This window comes from Aythya fuligula, chromosome 1, assembly GCF_009819795.1.
Source record: "Aythya fuligula isolate bAytFul2 chromosome 1, bAytFul2.pri, whole genome shotgun sequence".
In the NCBI taxonomy this organism is placed as follows: Eukaryota; Metazoa; Chordata; class Aves; order Anseriformes; family Anatidae; genus Aythya; species Aythya fuligula.
In genome coordinates, this window is record NC_045559.1 from 202,843,755 (window position 1) to 202,857,733 (window position 13,979).

General features: G+C 40.1%; 1 protein-coding gene across 6 annotated transcripts in view; it reads left to right on the top strand.

Annotated features, from left to right (window-relative positions):
* Window positions 1–13,979, top strand: part of TENM4 (teneurin transmembrane protein 4) — a 554,777-nt gene that overhangs the window by 208,762 nt on the left and 332,036 nt on the right. For all 6 annotated transcript variants that reach the window (XM_032196280.1, XM_032196305.1, XM_032196313.1 and 3 more), the window contains one exon: window positions 13,268–13,556. In XM_032196280.1, coding sequence (XP_032052171.1) covers window positions 13,334–13,556 — 223 coding nt within the window. In that variant the 5' untranslated portion in view covers window positions 13,268–13,333. The remainder of the gene's footprint in view (window positions 1–13,267; window positions 13,557–13,979) is intronic.

Below are 13,979 nucleotides of genomic sequence, written 5' to 3' on the forward strand. Positions count from 1 at the left end.
TAGCAATTGGATTTCCTGAGGATTTCTGCATCCAGCAGATCTAAGCATTGATCCAGCCTCACTTGGGTAATGATATGTAGAACGAGACATTTGGTTCAGGAGCTTATGTCTGAGGATGTTGCTGTCTCTCCTGTCTCCATCTGTACCACTTCCTTCTTTTCAGATATAATAGTTAGCTAATAAATTAACATTTATATACTGCTTTGAAAATCCTCAGCACTAAATACAGGTTTTTATTAGCTCATATCCTGGCAAAGTATTTTTTTTCCTTATAAATTACTTTTTTTTTTTTTTAATTGAATTATCTATTGCAATTTTTGAAACATACAAAGTGCTTGGACCTCTGCTATTTATCATTTTTCCCTGCAAGAGTTTGCCAAGGTAGGAAGGAAATTGGGTCAAAAATTTATTGCAAAAAGCAGATAAGCATTTTACTTTAGGATCCTTTTATGTCCGTGATTCCGATGAGACTAATAATCTTTGCAAATCATTAGCATGTCATAGCCCAAAATCCATCCTGAAACTGTATGATCTCACCTCATAAGTTTCTCCTTAGACTCCTAGACTCACTCAGTCATCATCTTAATAGTGATATATGTCTCATAGATAATTGATTGAAATGACATGCTTAAAAGCATCAAACAAGACCTTTTACTTGGCTGTGAAACAGCTAAGAATGGTTATATCTGGTTTTCATATAATGGGCCCAAAAGGTTAAATGCCTTGTCCAGGATCACACAATAAATTAGTGGCACTGCTAGGCATAAGAGGAACTAGTGCTGTTTTCCAGACTCTTGCTTCTCAGCAGTAGACATAACTATCTCTCCATCTCAGGAACAATTGCATGGTCTAAAATGAAGATGGTTTTCTTGCTACTTAAAACAGTGCCCTTGACCTCTTAAATTCGCTTGTCTTTTGACCTTGTGCAAGGTCAGAAGTGCACATGGGACAATGCAGAGATAGAGGCCACATGGTAAGCATCTAGCCTTGGCTTTATTATTATTATTATCATTGTTATTTTCCAGAAGATAGACTTTCCAGAGATAGAAATTTGCCTTATGCTGACTTCAACTCAAAAGTTCATGATTCAGAGTTATCCACTGAACAAGACTCTGGTGCTCCACTACATCTCAGTTATACAGTGGAGAGCCCTGTGCTGAGTTTTGCTTTTTTTTTTTTTTTTTTTTTTTTTTTTTTGGCTTTTACCTTGTAAGAAATATAAAAGACTGTGTTTGTTGCATCTATTTGAAACAAATAGTAATAATTAACATTTATATAGCGCTTTCTGCTTTATAAGCACTGCACAAACACTAACTAATTACTTTTGGTTTAGTGTAAATTAATGTAATCCTACTCTGCCTTACAATCTATTTGCATCTTTTGTTGACTGAGAGCTAGTTCAATTGCTTCTAATCTTTGGTCTAACTAGTCATTAAAGACACAGCTAAAAAGATCCATTTACATCTTCAATTGCCTTATCCACTCCCCAACCCCTTTCGTTTGCTTTTTCTTTTTCCTTCTGCAGTGTCTTTTTGCTGAATATTCCTCCAGCTGGATGCCAGTGCATGGTAGCAAAGCTCTCCTTCAGCAGACCAGTGAGCCTTTCCACTCCTGTTGTTAAATGGAGTGAAAAAACTTCCTGTTCATTACAAGAATGACTTAATAAGTCATTCTACTTTGCCACAGAAAGTCATATAGAAGACATGTCTTCCTATGGCAAACTGAACTTATCACTTAGCAACAAAATTAGTGATCTCAGTACCCATAAACTGGAATTCAGTTTCCATTTGCAGCTTGTATAAATCACTTGAGGTCTTACATAGCATTTTGACTTCTGGAAAATATGAAAAATATTTGGCTTTCCTGAATATTGACACAGAATCCATATACTCCAGCAAACAGGCTTACAAAGTGCAAACAGGAGCTTGGGTTTGTGCGTGTTCTGCCACCAACTTCTGTGTGTCCATGTCAACATCACCTCCCTTCTGCCTGTCTGTTCTACCTGGAATATGTGCAAGGACCTACTTGAATGGCTAAATCCTTAAGAAATAACAGCCACGCAAAATCATAATTGAATGAAACAACACTACTGTGTTATTATTTCAACTAGATTTGGACTCTTACTCCCAAATGAGCCAATCTAGGGTCTCTCAGTAGCCAACAGAGGGACAGCGTCACTTCTGGGTCAAAATTCTTCTATACTTGTAACAAATGTGTAACATCTTTTTTTATGAATCTTGCCCTAGAAATGCCTTTTTTTTCCCCTTCATTAATTATAAAATGAATCAAACATAATGAGTTTGGTTGCAGGTATTTGCAGAATAGATGTCTAAATTTGGGTGAGACAAATTCTACATCTTAGGAAAGTCTGTTCACTCTGTCATGTAGATTTACAATTGAAGCACAAAATCAGATTGTAAATTTTATCTTCTGATTATTTGCTATAGTGTTAAGAAAACAGAAATAAATAAAATTAAACCTTGATATTATTCTGATATATTTGGGCAAATGTAGGAAAGCAGAATTTTGCAAGGATAATATAAATGCAATATTTTATACTGTTACCTGAGCCACAGTATCAATTATCTTACCCTCCTTAATACATAGAATCTCAGAATCATTAAGGTTGGAAAAACCCTCCGAGATCATCTGGTCCAACCGTCCCCCTACCACCAATGTCACCACCAAACCATGTCCCCAAGCACCACGTCCAACCTCTCCTTGAACACCCCCAGGGACAGGGACTCCACCACCTCCCTGGGCAACCCATCCCAATGTCTGATTGCTCTTTCTGAAAAGAAATGTCTCCAAATTTCCAACCTAAACATTGTGTTGTCCTTCAGCATTTGTATGTCTAGACGAGTCCATGGAGGTCTGTTTTGCAGGTTCATTTTAGCTCTGAGCTGCAGCCAAGCAATCGGGTGTGAGTCCTTTTGCTAGAGAGTAGTATGTGATTTGTGGGGATATTGGATTCTCACATTGTAACATGGATTGTTTCTTCTTTAAATCCCTTTGAGGGATTCCCCACTTTGCTATTCCAGTAAGGGAGCCCCTTGTCTAATAAAATAAAATAATAAAATAAAGTAAAACAAAACAAAACAAAACAAAATAAAATAAAATAATAAAATAAAAACTAAAGAGATTCTTTTCTAATTTATTATTTTTTATCTCTTTATTTCCCCCCCACAGACATTTCACCTAAGGAAAATATACTGCCTACTGCATAAGCTTGATGTGTAATTTAAAGTTAAGCTTTGGACACAGTAGGACACTGATTAATCAATCCCTAACATCTTTCAATGCACTCTGATTATCTTGCAGAGAAGTCCTAAAATAAGTCCATAGAAAATCAGAAATCAATTCATGGGTCTTTGTGGTCTTTTTACAGATAATTCATATTTTAATAAACTTAGTTTGAAGTTGGGTTCTTCAGGGGATTTTATCAGAAAAAGAAAACAGGTTTATTTCCTTCCTCGCTGAAGGAAAGCAAGGAGAGATTACCCAGTAACACAGCATCTGAGACAAGATCAGGGACAATTTTACACATGATACTGTAGCAAGGCAAGGACACATTGGCCTTGTGACTAATCCTGCAGGAGTCTTGGATGCTAGTTACTTGGATCTTGTAACCCAAGCAAGATACTTGCTTTTGCCTGCAGAAGAGGGATAGCAGTATTTACTTTTCCTTCTGTTGTTTGTCCTGTCTGTTTAGGTGAGAGTTTCCCTGTTATAGTAGCATTCTGCAAATTGTTTACACAAATAGTGTCATTTATTTACATAAATAGTGTTAATAAATAGGAAAAAATGCTTTTTGAGCATACTTTTGAGTTTATTCCTCCAAACTCACTTGACCTTGTTATATGTCTGGCCATTTGATTGCAGTATTAAAAGCATTTCCAGCATTATTTTGTTATTATTATATTATTATTTCATTATTTTTATAGCCAAGGCCCAACATAAAAATAAAAATAGAATTCAGATATTGCAAGTTTTACATGACACCTCTTTTTCAACTACAGCTGTAGTTGAAAAACTCCCCCTGTGAGCCACTCAGACACCCAGCTGCATCCAAAGGGTGTAGAACGGGAGATGTGCTCTGAATTCTGTTTTAAATACCTGGTACACACCAGCATGTTCCTTACACCCAGTGATACAGATATATGACAAGGTTTATACTTTAAACTTTATCAGCCAACTGTTTTCTCGTTCTTATGTTTCCTGCAGTGAGCACTCTTGATAGTGTCAATGTATTTAGAGGCAATATTTTTAGTGGAGACTACAGGGAGGAAAGGCAGACGCTTTCTTTCCTGAGTCCCAGACCTCATCCAGTTCTCTTCTATGAGAGCAGAATTAAAGCATATTAATGATAAATAAGGTAATTTTGAGGGTGGATATGAGTTCAAAGCCTTGCTCTTATTGAAAGGGCTGTGGGCTCATCAATATCCCCATAGAAGAGACAGGACCTGTACACATCAGGCAGAGAGTTTAAAGGAGACAAAAGGAAGTGCTTTTTCACACAACACGTAATTACATTGTAGGACTACTTACAGGATGTTGCAAAGGCCAAAAGTGTTTAAGTGTCAAATGGGATTAGACAAATTCTCAGAGAACAGGTCAATGAAGAACTGTCAAACCCAGTGGTCAAGCTAAGAAATTTGCTGAGCCCCAGACTCCTGGGAGTATATTGAGAGGAAGGACCAAGCTTATTGCTTAAAACACCCTTCTTAACCACTTTCCTTTTTTGCTTTTCCAAAAACCCACCACTGGGAGACAGGATACAGGTCTTGATGTCCCTTTGCTGTCACTCATTTTAACCATTCTCCTGAGCATTATTTTGGGAGTTCTTCACAGGATGGTCAAATCTGAGACACTACTACACAATACGCCATAGGCAAGGAGTTAAGTATCATCACCCATTTGATCAGTTAATGCATAGTCCTGTAAGAGGTTCTAGTGTGTAAAGAGAGTTCAGTTGGTCTCTGATGCCCTACTAAGATGACTAGTTTTGCTTTGTGTATCTATATGCAGACAAGAGCCTTTATTTCGTCCTTTTTTCCCCAGAAGTTCACAGAAACACATACATTGCCTATGGTTGCATAGAGTCCTTAGATAATAAAGTTGTGTGTTTTCCATATACAATTTATGAAGGAGAAGGTTATAGAAAGAATATATCTGTGTTAGTATTCCCTTACAAAATAGTGGGAGAAGAGGTTGAATGACAGACTGTGAATGGGACTTGTCCTGGGCTTCTTGCTACACTTCCACATGGGTCACCATTTTATAACAAAAAATTCCTGTAGGCCACACAAGACCTCTAAGAATTAGATACAAAGCTTTCCTCAGAGAAGCCTTTTCATCACCCTGAATGAGCCTCCCACCAATCTTTTCTTGTTATCTAGGAGATGACTAGAGATTATCAAATACATTCTGTTTTTTTGTTGTTGTTACTGTTTTATTTTGTTTTTCAGAAAAATGAAACAACAACAATAACAAATACCTTAGACTGTTTTTACAATTTGGAGGAAAAATAAAAGACTCCTCCAAACAGATTCAGGAAACTTGTGCTTCAAGCCTTCACTTGGGATATTTGAGATTCACTCAAGACCTTGTCCAGTCTGATCCAGATTAATGACTTAAATCTCCTGTATTACAGGACATTTAAGAGCCCAAATCAGCAGATGGTGGCTGATGAAGGAAGAATGGGAGGAAGGACTAGGGTGTTCTTTATTGAGATTCATTCAGTGACTACCTGCGATGGAGGTGTCACTCCTGCATTTGATGTCACCAGCTCTTTTTCACTCTGGAACACGCTGACATGCTGGCTGGTTTCACCCAGCTTGTAGATGTCTGACACATCGCACACCCAGTGCTTGAGGCTGACTTGGTGAGCGAGGAAAAATTCACAGATGGAACCTGATTCAGTCTACATTGGCAGGCTGGCTCTTCTGGCATTTAGTATTTAAATAGCTGTACACATTATCTAATTGAAAATATTTTTAACTTCTGGCCCCAAAATCTTGCCCTAACACAGGCTAAAAGCTGCAACCCATGAGGGGAAACTTTGGGGTCTGCAAAACGGAAATAATTAGGATAATTGCATTCCAGCCCCTTCGTGCTTTCCCACAATACTTCAAATGTCCACTACTGTTTCAAGCTTTTCTGGACCTCCAACTCACTGCAGTTTTAGATTTATTTATGGAAAGGTCACAAACCACATCTTTTGGACAGGATGTTACCAATTGCCTAGCAAGTCCCATACCAGTAGAAGAAAGGCTTAGTGGTTGTGACCAGAAAAGGGAGGTTTTGTTACTTTCTTCAAGCACTGGGTTCAAGCCAAGAAGAGTTAACTCAACTTTTCATTATTCCCTCTTGTGCCTGCTTCTTTCCAAAGTCTTTGCCAAAAATGTGAGAGGATGTTATACCTACAGCTTAATTTATTTCCTACAAAGACCTTCTGGGATTCAAACCTCTATTATAAATCTGAAGCTTAAAGTTTAATAAAAAACACAGGAGTCTTTTATGTTATAGAAGAATCTCCCAGAAACCTCGTAAATAGCATCACGCAGTTTAAGCCATGGTTGTGTATTTGCTAAGATCAGATCATTGCGGCCTCTGATCACCTGGCAATACAAATTTGATTTGAATCATTCCTAAGTACATGCCCAAATATCTGCTGAATACATCAGAACATTCAACACTACGTTTATGCTGGCTTTGTGCTTCAGACCAGCTGTGGAATGGCAGGCAGAAAAAAATCACAGATTTTTTTGGTCAAATGGAAATGGCCAAATAATATTTCACAAGTCCATCATCTTGCATCATGAGACCAGAATATGTAGCCCAGTACCAGGCATCCTCACAGAAGTGCAGTGAGGACTGTCACAGTGGACTGAGTTGTTTCAGAAAGATGTCAAATATCAAGTGATAATTTAACTTCTTTTTGGAGGTTAATAACAACAGCCACAAAGTCACTTGAACATCTGAACTCCCAACATCTGCAGTTGCAGCCTAAAATCCTGAGTTGGAGTGAGCTTCCCAAATACCATGGCTGGTTTGACCCCAATATCTCTTGGTGTTTGTGTGAAAAACTCTCTCTCTCCTGACTCTGAGTGGTGATTTTATCATTCACTGTGGGATTTCACTGGTCAGACATAGCTGTAGTTGTATATGCTCCACAGCTTTGCTGACTGAAGGGCACTATCCAAACATGAAAGAGCATCTTGTTAATAATACCTGAGGTTCATACTACTCTTCACACACAAAGATTTCAGACATGCATTGGGAAAGATTTTTAAGTTAAGTATTCTGCTGTGCTTATGTGACTCGTTTCTCAAAAAGTCCAAGGCTGAATATCAGTCTGCCTGGGACATCAAGAGTCTGCTCTCAGCTCTGTTGCTTTCTTCTTGTGCCACCCTAAGCAAGTTACTCTGCCTGCCCATGCCTCATCCCTTCCTCTATAAAAGGAAGAAAAGGATGCTTGTTTGCTACTTACCAGCATTGGGTCTTAGTTAACGATTTGCTTTGTGGAGCCCAAAGGAGGGAAAATAAAATCCAGCATGCTACTCAGCATTCTGTGGCTGTGCCCATTCTACAAAGGACAGCAGCATTAAAAAATAGGGGGGAAAATGCCCAAAGCAGTGGAATGAGAACACCTACTTTGAAAAAGACAAAAAAGCAGACCCTGCTGAGTAAGATGATGACATTTTAGCATAAGCAGTTTTGCAGAAGAAAACCTTTCTTCACCCAGAGCAAAGGTGTACGAAATCAACCCACCAGAATTCATGCTCACGTTTTCATGAAGACGAGATATTTCACTCTTCCAGCTTTCTCATCACCCTGTTGCCATAACTATATAGGAAACACATAAAGCTATCTCTACCACTTAAACACTCACATTTTGACAGAAAATTGGATGATATGACATGCTGCCTTCTTGAACAGGCGCTGTCTATCACCTTGCTGCTAATCTCTGTGATTAGTGACCTGCAATGTAAGTCAGCTATCAAAGACCACCTGTCCCTTCTGCTGTAAGCGCCTCCTAGCATATCGCTTTGTGGTGTCACACTCTCTTGTCTGGATTTTGATTGATGGAAGTTTGTCTTTTGAGTGGTGACTCAGAAAATAAATCATTCCCCTTGCCATTCATTGAGTGCAATTCTGCAGCACAAAGCCGGTGTGGTTAATCAAAGCTCCAAAGAGCAACAAAAAGCAACAGAACCGAGAATGAGGAGGATAGATATAAAGGATAAAATATAATAAAAAGGATTATTTAGGAGCCAACCAGAGCAAAAGCAAAATAAAAACTGCTGCAAATAAGCAGTGCGCTTACTGCACCAGAACTAGAAAGCTCAGGTTTTTGTTCTGCTTCTCAACACATATGCACAGATGTGAGAAGAGCCTCACACCTCTGCAAAATATAACTCTGTCGAGGAGTCTGATTTTACAGGCTTTAGTATGTGACTAACCGTTGCTGGGGTCAGTGGAACTTTCTGAGTTGAGTAAGTAAAGCCTGAAGGATGCTTCCGTTGTGAACACTATTTCCAAATCAGCTTGCAGTCCAGCTGGTATTGTACACTCAGAAGGCTGTCAAAAATAAGAATGGTTATTGCCATTAATTGTCCTGGAGGAAAAGAAGGGGGGGGGGGGGGGTGGGGAAGATATGCAAAGAGCAAGATGATGAAAAAATTGAACTGAGACAGAAGCATTGCATCATAGGACAAGAAAGTCCTTTCCAAATAGAAACGGTTTAGAGCAGAAGGGTTTTGTGCTTTTATGGAAGGACCAGGATTGAAGGAATGGAAAGGACAGTACTAGAAGCTGTGTTTTGGTGTGTTTGGTTGTGTGGTGTTTTTTTTTTTTTTGGGGGGGGGGGGGGGTTGGTCCAGCAAGTTTATGAAAGACTTTAAAATTATGAGGAGCAATTGTGAGCTAGAAACTGAAAGAAACGGGTGGTTGAGTATGTAACTGAGATGAGTGTGATTCTTTCTATGCACTGTGTGCCAGAGAAATCACAAAAAAATGTGAAGTGTTGATGGCATGGATGAAATCTTAGCAGAAGCAAAATCAAGACACGAGGAGTAGCAGATAAAAAATAATAATCTATCAGAGAAGCACTGTGAGGCAGATTCCCTGCCGACACAACTGCATTGAAGACAAGGTATCTTAACCATCTGGGAATTTGGCCATAAAAAGGAGATGACAAGAATTGGATGTCCATGGAGAGGTGCTGGAAACTTACTTAAGTCAGTGAAATGCAACAGAGAGAAAGAGAGAAAGAGAGAAAGAAAGAGAGAAAGAAAGAGAGAAAGAGAGAAAGAGAGAAAGAGAGAAAGAGAGAGAGAAAGAGAGAAAGAGAGAGAGAAAGAGAGAAAGAGAGAGAGAGAGAAAGAAAGAAAGAAAGAAAGAAAGAAAGAAAGAAAGAAAGAAAGAAAGAAAGAAAGAAAGAAAGAAAGAAAGAAAGAAAGAAAGAAAGAAAGAAAGAGAGAAAGAAAGAGAGAAAGAAAGAAAGAAAGAAAGAAAGAAAGAAAGAAAGAAAGAAAGAAAGAAAGAAAGAAAGAAAGAAAGAAAGAAAGAAAGAAAGAAAGAAAGAAAGAAAGAAAGAAAGAAAAAGAAAGAAAGAAAAAAGACCTAACGTGTTTTGGTGGTGACCTTTCCAGTCTTCTTACAAACAGCAAGAGGGAGAGAAAGAAAGGGCCGAGGAGAGTTAAATTTATAAAGACATGAATGAATTGGGAATTGAAGCACTGTTATAGAGGAATGTGTATGTGAATGGTGCAAATTTACAGGGCTATTTTTGATGAACTGTAGGAGGAATTTCAGTTTTTCAGCACCTTTCTTTACGAAAAGAAAAACCTTCATCTGGTGGGAATTCAGTCAATTTCCTGATGTTTTTTTGGCCATTTCCTAAGTTGCAAGGTTACTAATGGTAATTACAGACCCTGTTTGTACCTTGTGGCTCTAACTGTGCAGAAAGGTTTTCTTGGCACGTGTGCTTCTCCTGCTAGTGGGTTTATAAATGACTGGCCCTTCATAAGAATTACTGCAATACTCATGAGCAGATAGAAGCCCCCTTTCCTCATTTCTTTTTTGTAGAAATCAGTAACAGCTTTTCTTGCTCAAATTTTGCTATCTCCAGCCCTCATGACAATAAACCACAATGTCAGTGTTCGTTATAACAGCTCTTACTACAGCGTCCTTGTGAAGGAGACTGTTTTAAAGTGTTTTATTGAAAGGTATAACAAACCTGGTCCTTTTGAGGATTTCACACAAACAGAGGTAGTATAAAGGAGCTAAACCTATTCAATAACAATTGAAAAGAAAAAAAAAAAAAGTCACATTTTTCCAAACAAAAAAAAGCTTTGTTTTTTAAGGGAGGAAGATAGTGTAATGAAGAGCAGTAAGATGTTCTATTCTATTTACATTTTTTAATTAAGTACCAATACACTTAATTCAATACAGCAAAATGGCTACTTTTATTTGGTAGACCTCTTAAACACTATTACTATATTAAGCAAGTCCTTAGAAGACTGTTTCTTCTTCATTCAGTCTGAAGTCTTTCCATCTCGCAAGCCCTTATTCAGCAAAATGCTTAATGTGCATAAATTTTGGGCAGTGAGGAATCCCATTTGCACTCACTGTATTGAATGTACACAGTTCATGAATGAAAATAGGTCAGTGAATTTGGTGGGTTTAAACACATGTTTAAAATCAAAGCGGTACTCAGAAGCTCTGCGGATGACTTGAGTAAAGCTCATTTATGGCATACACTCCCAATCCTCCATTCGTGTTCAATAGGTTCTCTGTGCTTTGCTGACAAATAGGATGTGTGAACTTGGTCTGCTGCCATCACTGGAATAGGCTGGTAGAGAATTCAGTGGATTTTTGTTTTTGAAGTAGTGTCTTAATTTCTGAGAAGAGTGCGACAGAAACTACACAAGTTGTCAGAATTTGGTTCTGTCATTGCAAAGTTCCTTTTGGAGGTTAAAGGGACAAAACCCAGTGAGCAGTCTTGGGAAAGTCAGTGTTGCAGAAACAAGAGCAGGACTGTCTTTTTCTCTGCCCAGCTGCAAGTGTATATCTCATGGCCATCCCACAGCCTTTTCTTCATGGGATTCTTGAGTGGCTGGTGGTGTCAGGCAGCTGTGGGTCCCTGTGGTGCCAGCCCTGCTCCAGCAGGGCCACCCCAAGCAGGGGGCCCAGCCCCACGTCCAGGCGGCTGCTGGAGATCCCCAAGGAGGAGCCCCCAGCCCCTCTCTGGGCAGCCTGTGCCAGGGCTCCGGCACCCGCCCAGCCCAGCAGTGCTTCCTGAGGGGCAGAGGGCACCTCCTGGGCTCCAGGCTGGGCCCGGGGCCTCTGGGCCTGGCCCTGGGCACCCCTGAGCAGAGCCTGGCTCCGGCCTCTCGGCACCTCCCGGCAGTGCTGATGGCCATGGCTGGCAGCCCCTGGAGCCTCCTCTGCTCCAGGCCCAGCAGCCCCAGCTCTTGCAGCCTCTCCTCATGGTGCTCCAGGCCCTTCGGCACCTCGGGGACCCTGCGCTGGGCTCTCCCCAGGGTGCCCAGCTCTAGCTGGTGCTGGGGGACCCAGCGCTGGGCACAGCACCCCAGGGGCGGCCTCAGCAGCGCTGAGAAGAAAGGCAGAGACTCCCTCCTGCAGTCCCTCATCAGCTTAGAATACTTAGAGAATACACTTAATTATGACTGCACCAGACAGCTCAGTGAGTGAGAAATTTGTAATAAAATGCTGCCTTCAAGCCCCTGCATTACTATTATGAATTGTAGGGTATTATGGATTGTTAGGGTCTTCCATTCCTCACAGGCTTTTGGAGCACCACAAATGCTGTGTTACACCACATCCCTCTAAACCAACCTGTAAAACTCCCAACACATCTCACCTTTACAGCTGTGTTGTAGCTCTGTTGTGCTGCAGCACAAATCCCAGGTATAGCATCCAAAACAAGGCTGGGCTCTAAGAAGTGAAGAGGATCAAGATTTCATCAGCACGTTCAGGATTTAGCTTTTCAAGACAGAAACACCAGTGGAATGTGATTAATTCTTTGCCAGTGTATTTCCATACTTACTTGGTATGAAAAAGACTGAGGACTGATAGGTATTTTCAATTCCTTTTCCTCTCTGTTTTTAAGTGCTATAGTAAACAACCATATTCTGGTGTGGCATTCCAAGACACAGCTCCTGTTGTTTTGCCGTCAGGAGGGCTCAGCTCCCAAGAAACCCAGCCTGTAATTGCAGATTTGCAATAAATAAATAAATAAAATAATAATGCTTGGTTTGTGGGTTTTCTCAGTATTTTCCCTGTAAACCAGTTTAGGTATTCAAGAATTCAAGAATGTATTTTACCGTCTCACTGCAAATCACTGAGCTTTTTTTATTCAGTGTTTCTGTTCTGTTGCATTTAATAAACTTAAAGTGGAAAGACAATTTATTAATTATTTTGACAAACGTACTTTTAATACTTATACATATGTACATATGATATATATATTTTATATCAATTTTCTCTGTGTGCAGACGTGCTTTCATTCCAGTGTGTATACCACTGGTTTTCCACAGACAAATATACCAGGCCATGCTGTTACATGAAGGAGAACATGTAACATTTGTTTGCACTTTCTCAACTCTGCTAAGTTCTAATATGTTTCTAGCTGGGTAAAAAGGAGCTATCTGAATACAAAGATATTTTCATCTTATTTGCATCCGTATTATCCCTTCATTTTTCTTTCCCCTCTCTCTCTCTTCCTACTTGCTTTCTTACACAGTCTCTCATTCTTTTTATATTCCTAAAAAACTCATGTTTGTACTTGTGATATACCAAAACACTTTTAAAAGCATAGGACAGCATTTTCCAAAGTCTTCCACATGCCCAAATAGAGACATTTCAGCATGGCCTGATTTCCCACAAATTAGGTGACTGTTGTACATAAGACGTGCCTCCAGGAGGTGTCTTAGTCACTTCCTGTGGAAATAAGACACAGAAAATCACAATCAGTTTGAAATCCACAAGTTCAAGCCCAGTTTGGACAGATGCAGGTTGCTGCGTGCATGTATCCCGTTAGCCATTGTAATTAGTAAAGTTCTGAGTCACGCATAATTGAGACTTTCTTCCCATCAGTAATTGCTCTAGGAGGGTTTTCCTGCAGTCCATTAAGTAACCTCTCTTTTGTTCAGTGCAAGAATGTATAAAAAAGGCAAATTAGCCTTCTGGTGCCCAAAGGCACAAGCCTAGGTACTATTTCTTTCATTCTCTCTTTCAGATTATTCCATTCTGACCACTACACGGACGTCATTATTTTAATGTTGGATACTCAGACGAGAGTGCCATGGATGTAAAAGAAAGGAAACCGTATCGATCTCTGACTCGGCGCCGCGATACCGAGCGCCGCTACACCAGTTCCTCAGCAGAGAGTGAGGACAGCAAGGTTCCCCAGAAGTCCTACAGCTCCAGCGAGACCCTGAAGGCTTATGATCAAGACTCCAGGTTGACCTACAGCAATCGGGTCAAAGACATGGTGCACCAGGAGGCTGATGAATTCTGCAGAGCAGGTGAGCACATCTCAGCAGGAGCTTCTGTAAGCAATGAGAGTTAAACAACTCGGTGCTGAGAGCTTGGGGTGGATAGGGAGCTGCTTTTGAAGGACTCTGAGGCTGAAAACAAGATATAGTGAAAGAGACTGGCAAGGAACATCGTCATCATTTTGTACAGTTGTGGGATGTATGCAAACTGATGACTTTAAGTGGGATACCACTAGCCTGTGTTCATTAGCATCAACTAAAAGACATTCTCTAATTACGAGTGTTGGGAGTACAGAGAGGTATTACTTTTATCCCACGTTCTAAAAGAAAGTTGAAGTCTGTCTTGTATGTGTTGTGTGCATCTGCAACAGCCCATTGATGCTTCCCAGTGTGAAACCAGGGACAGTGGGCACATGCTGCGCAATCCATCTCCATGTATACTGGTGTTGCATG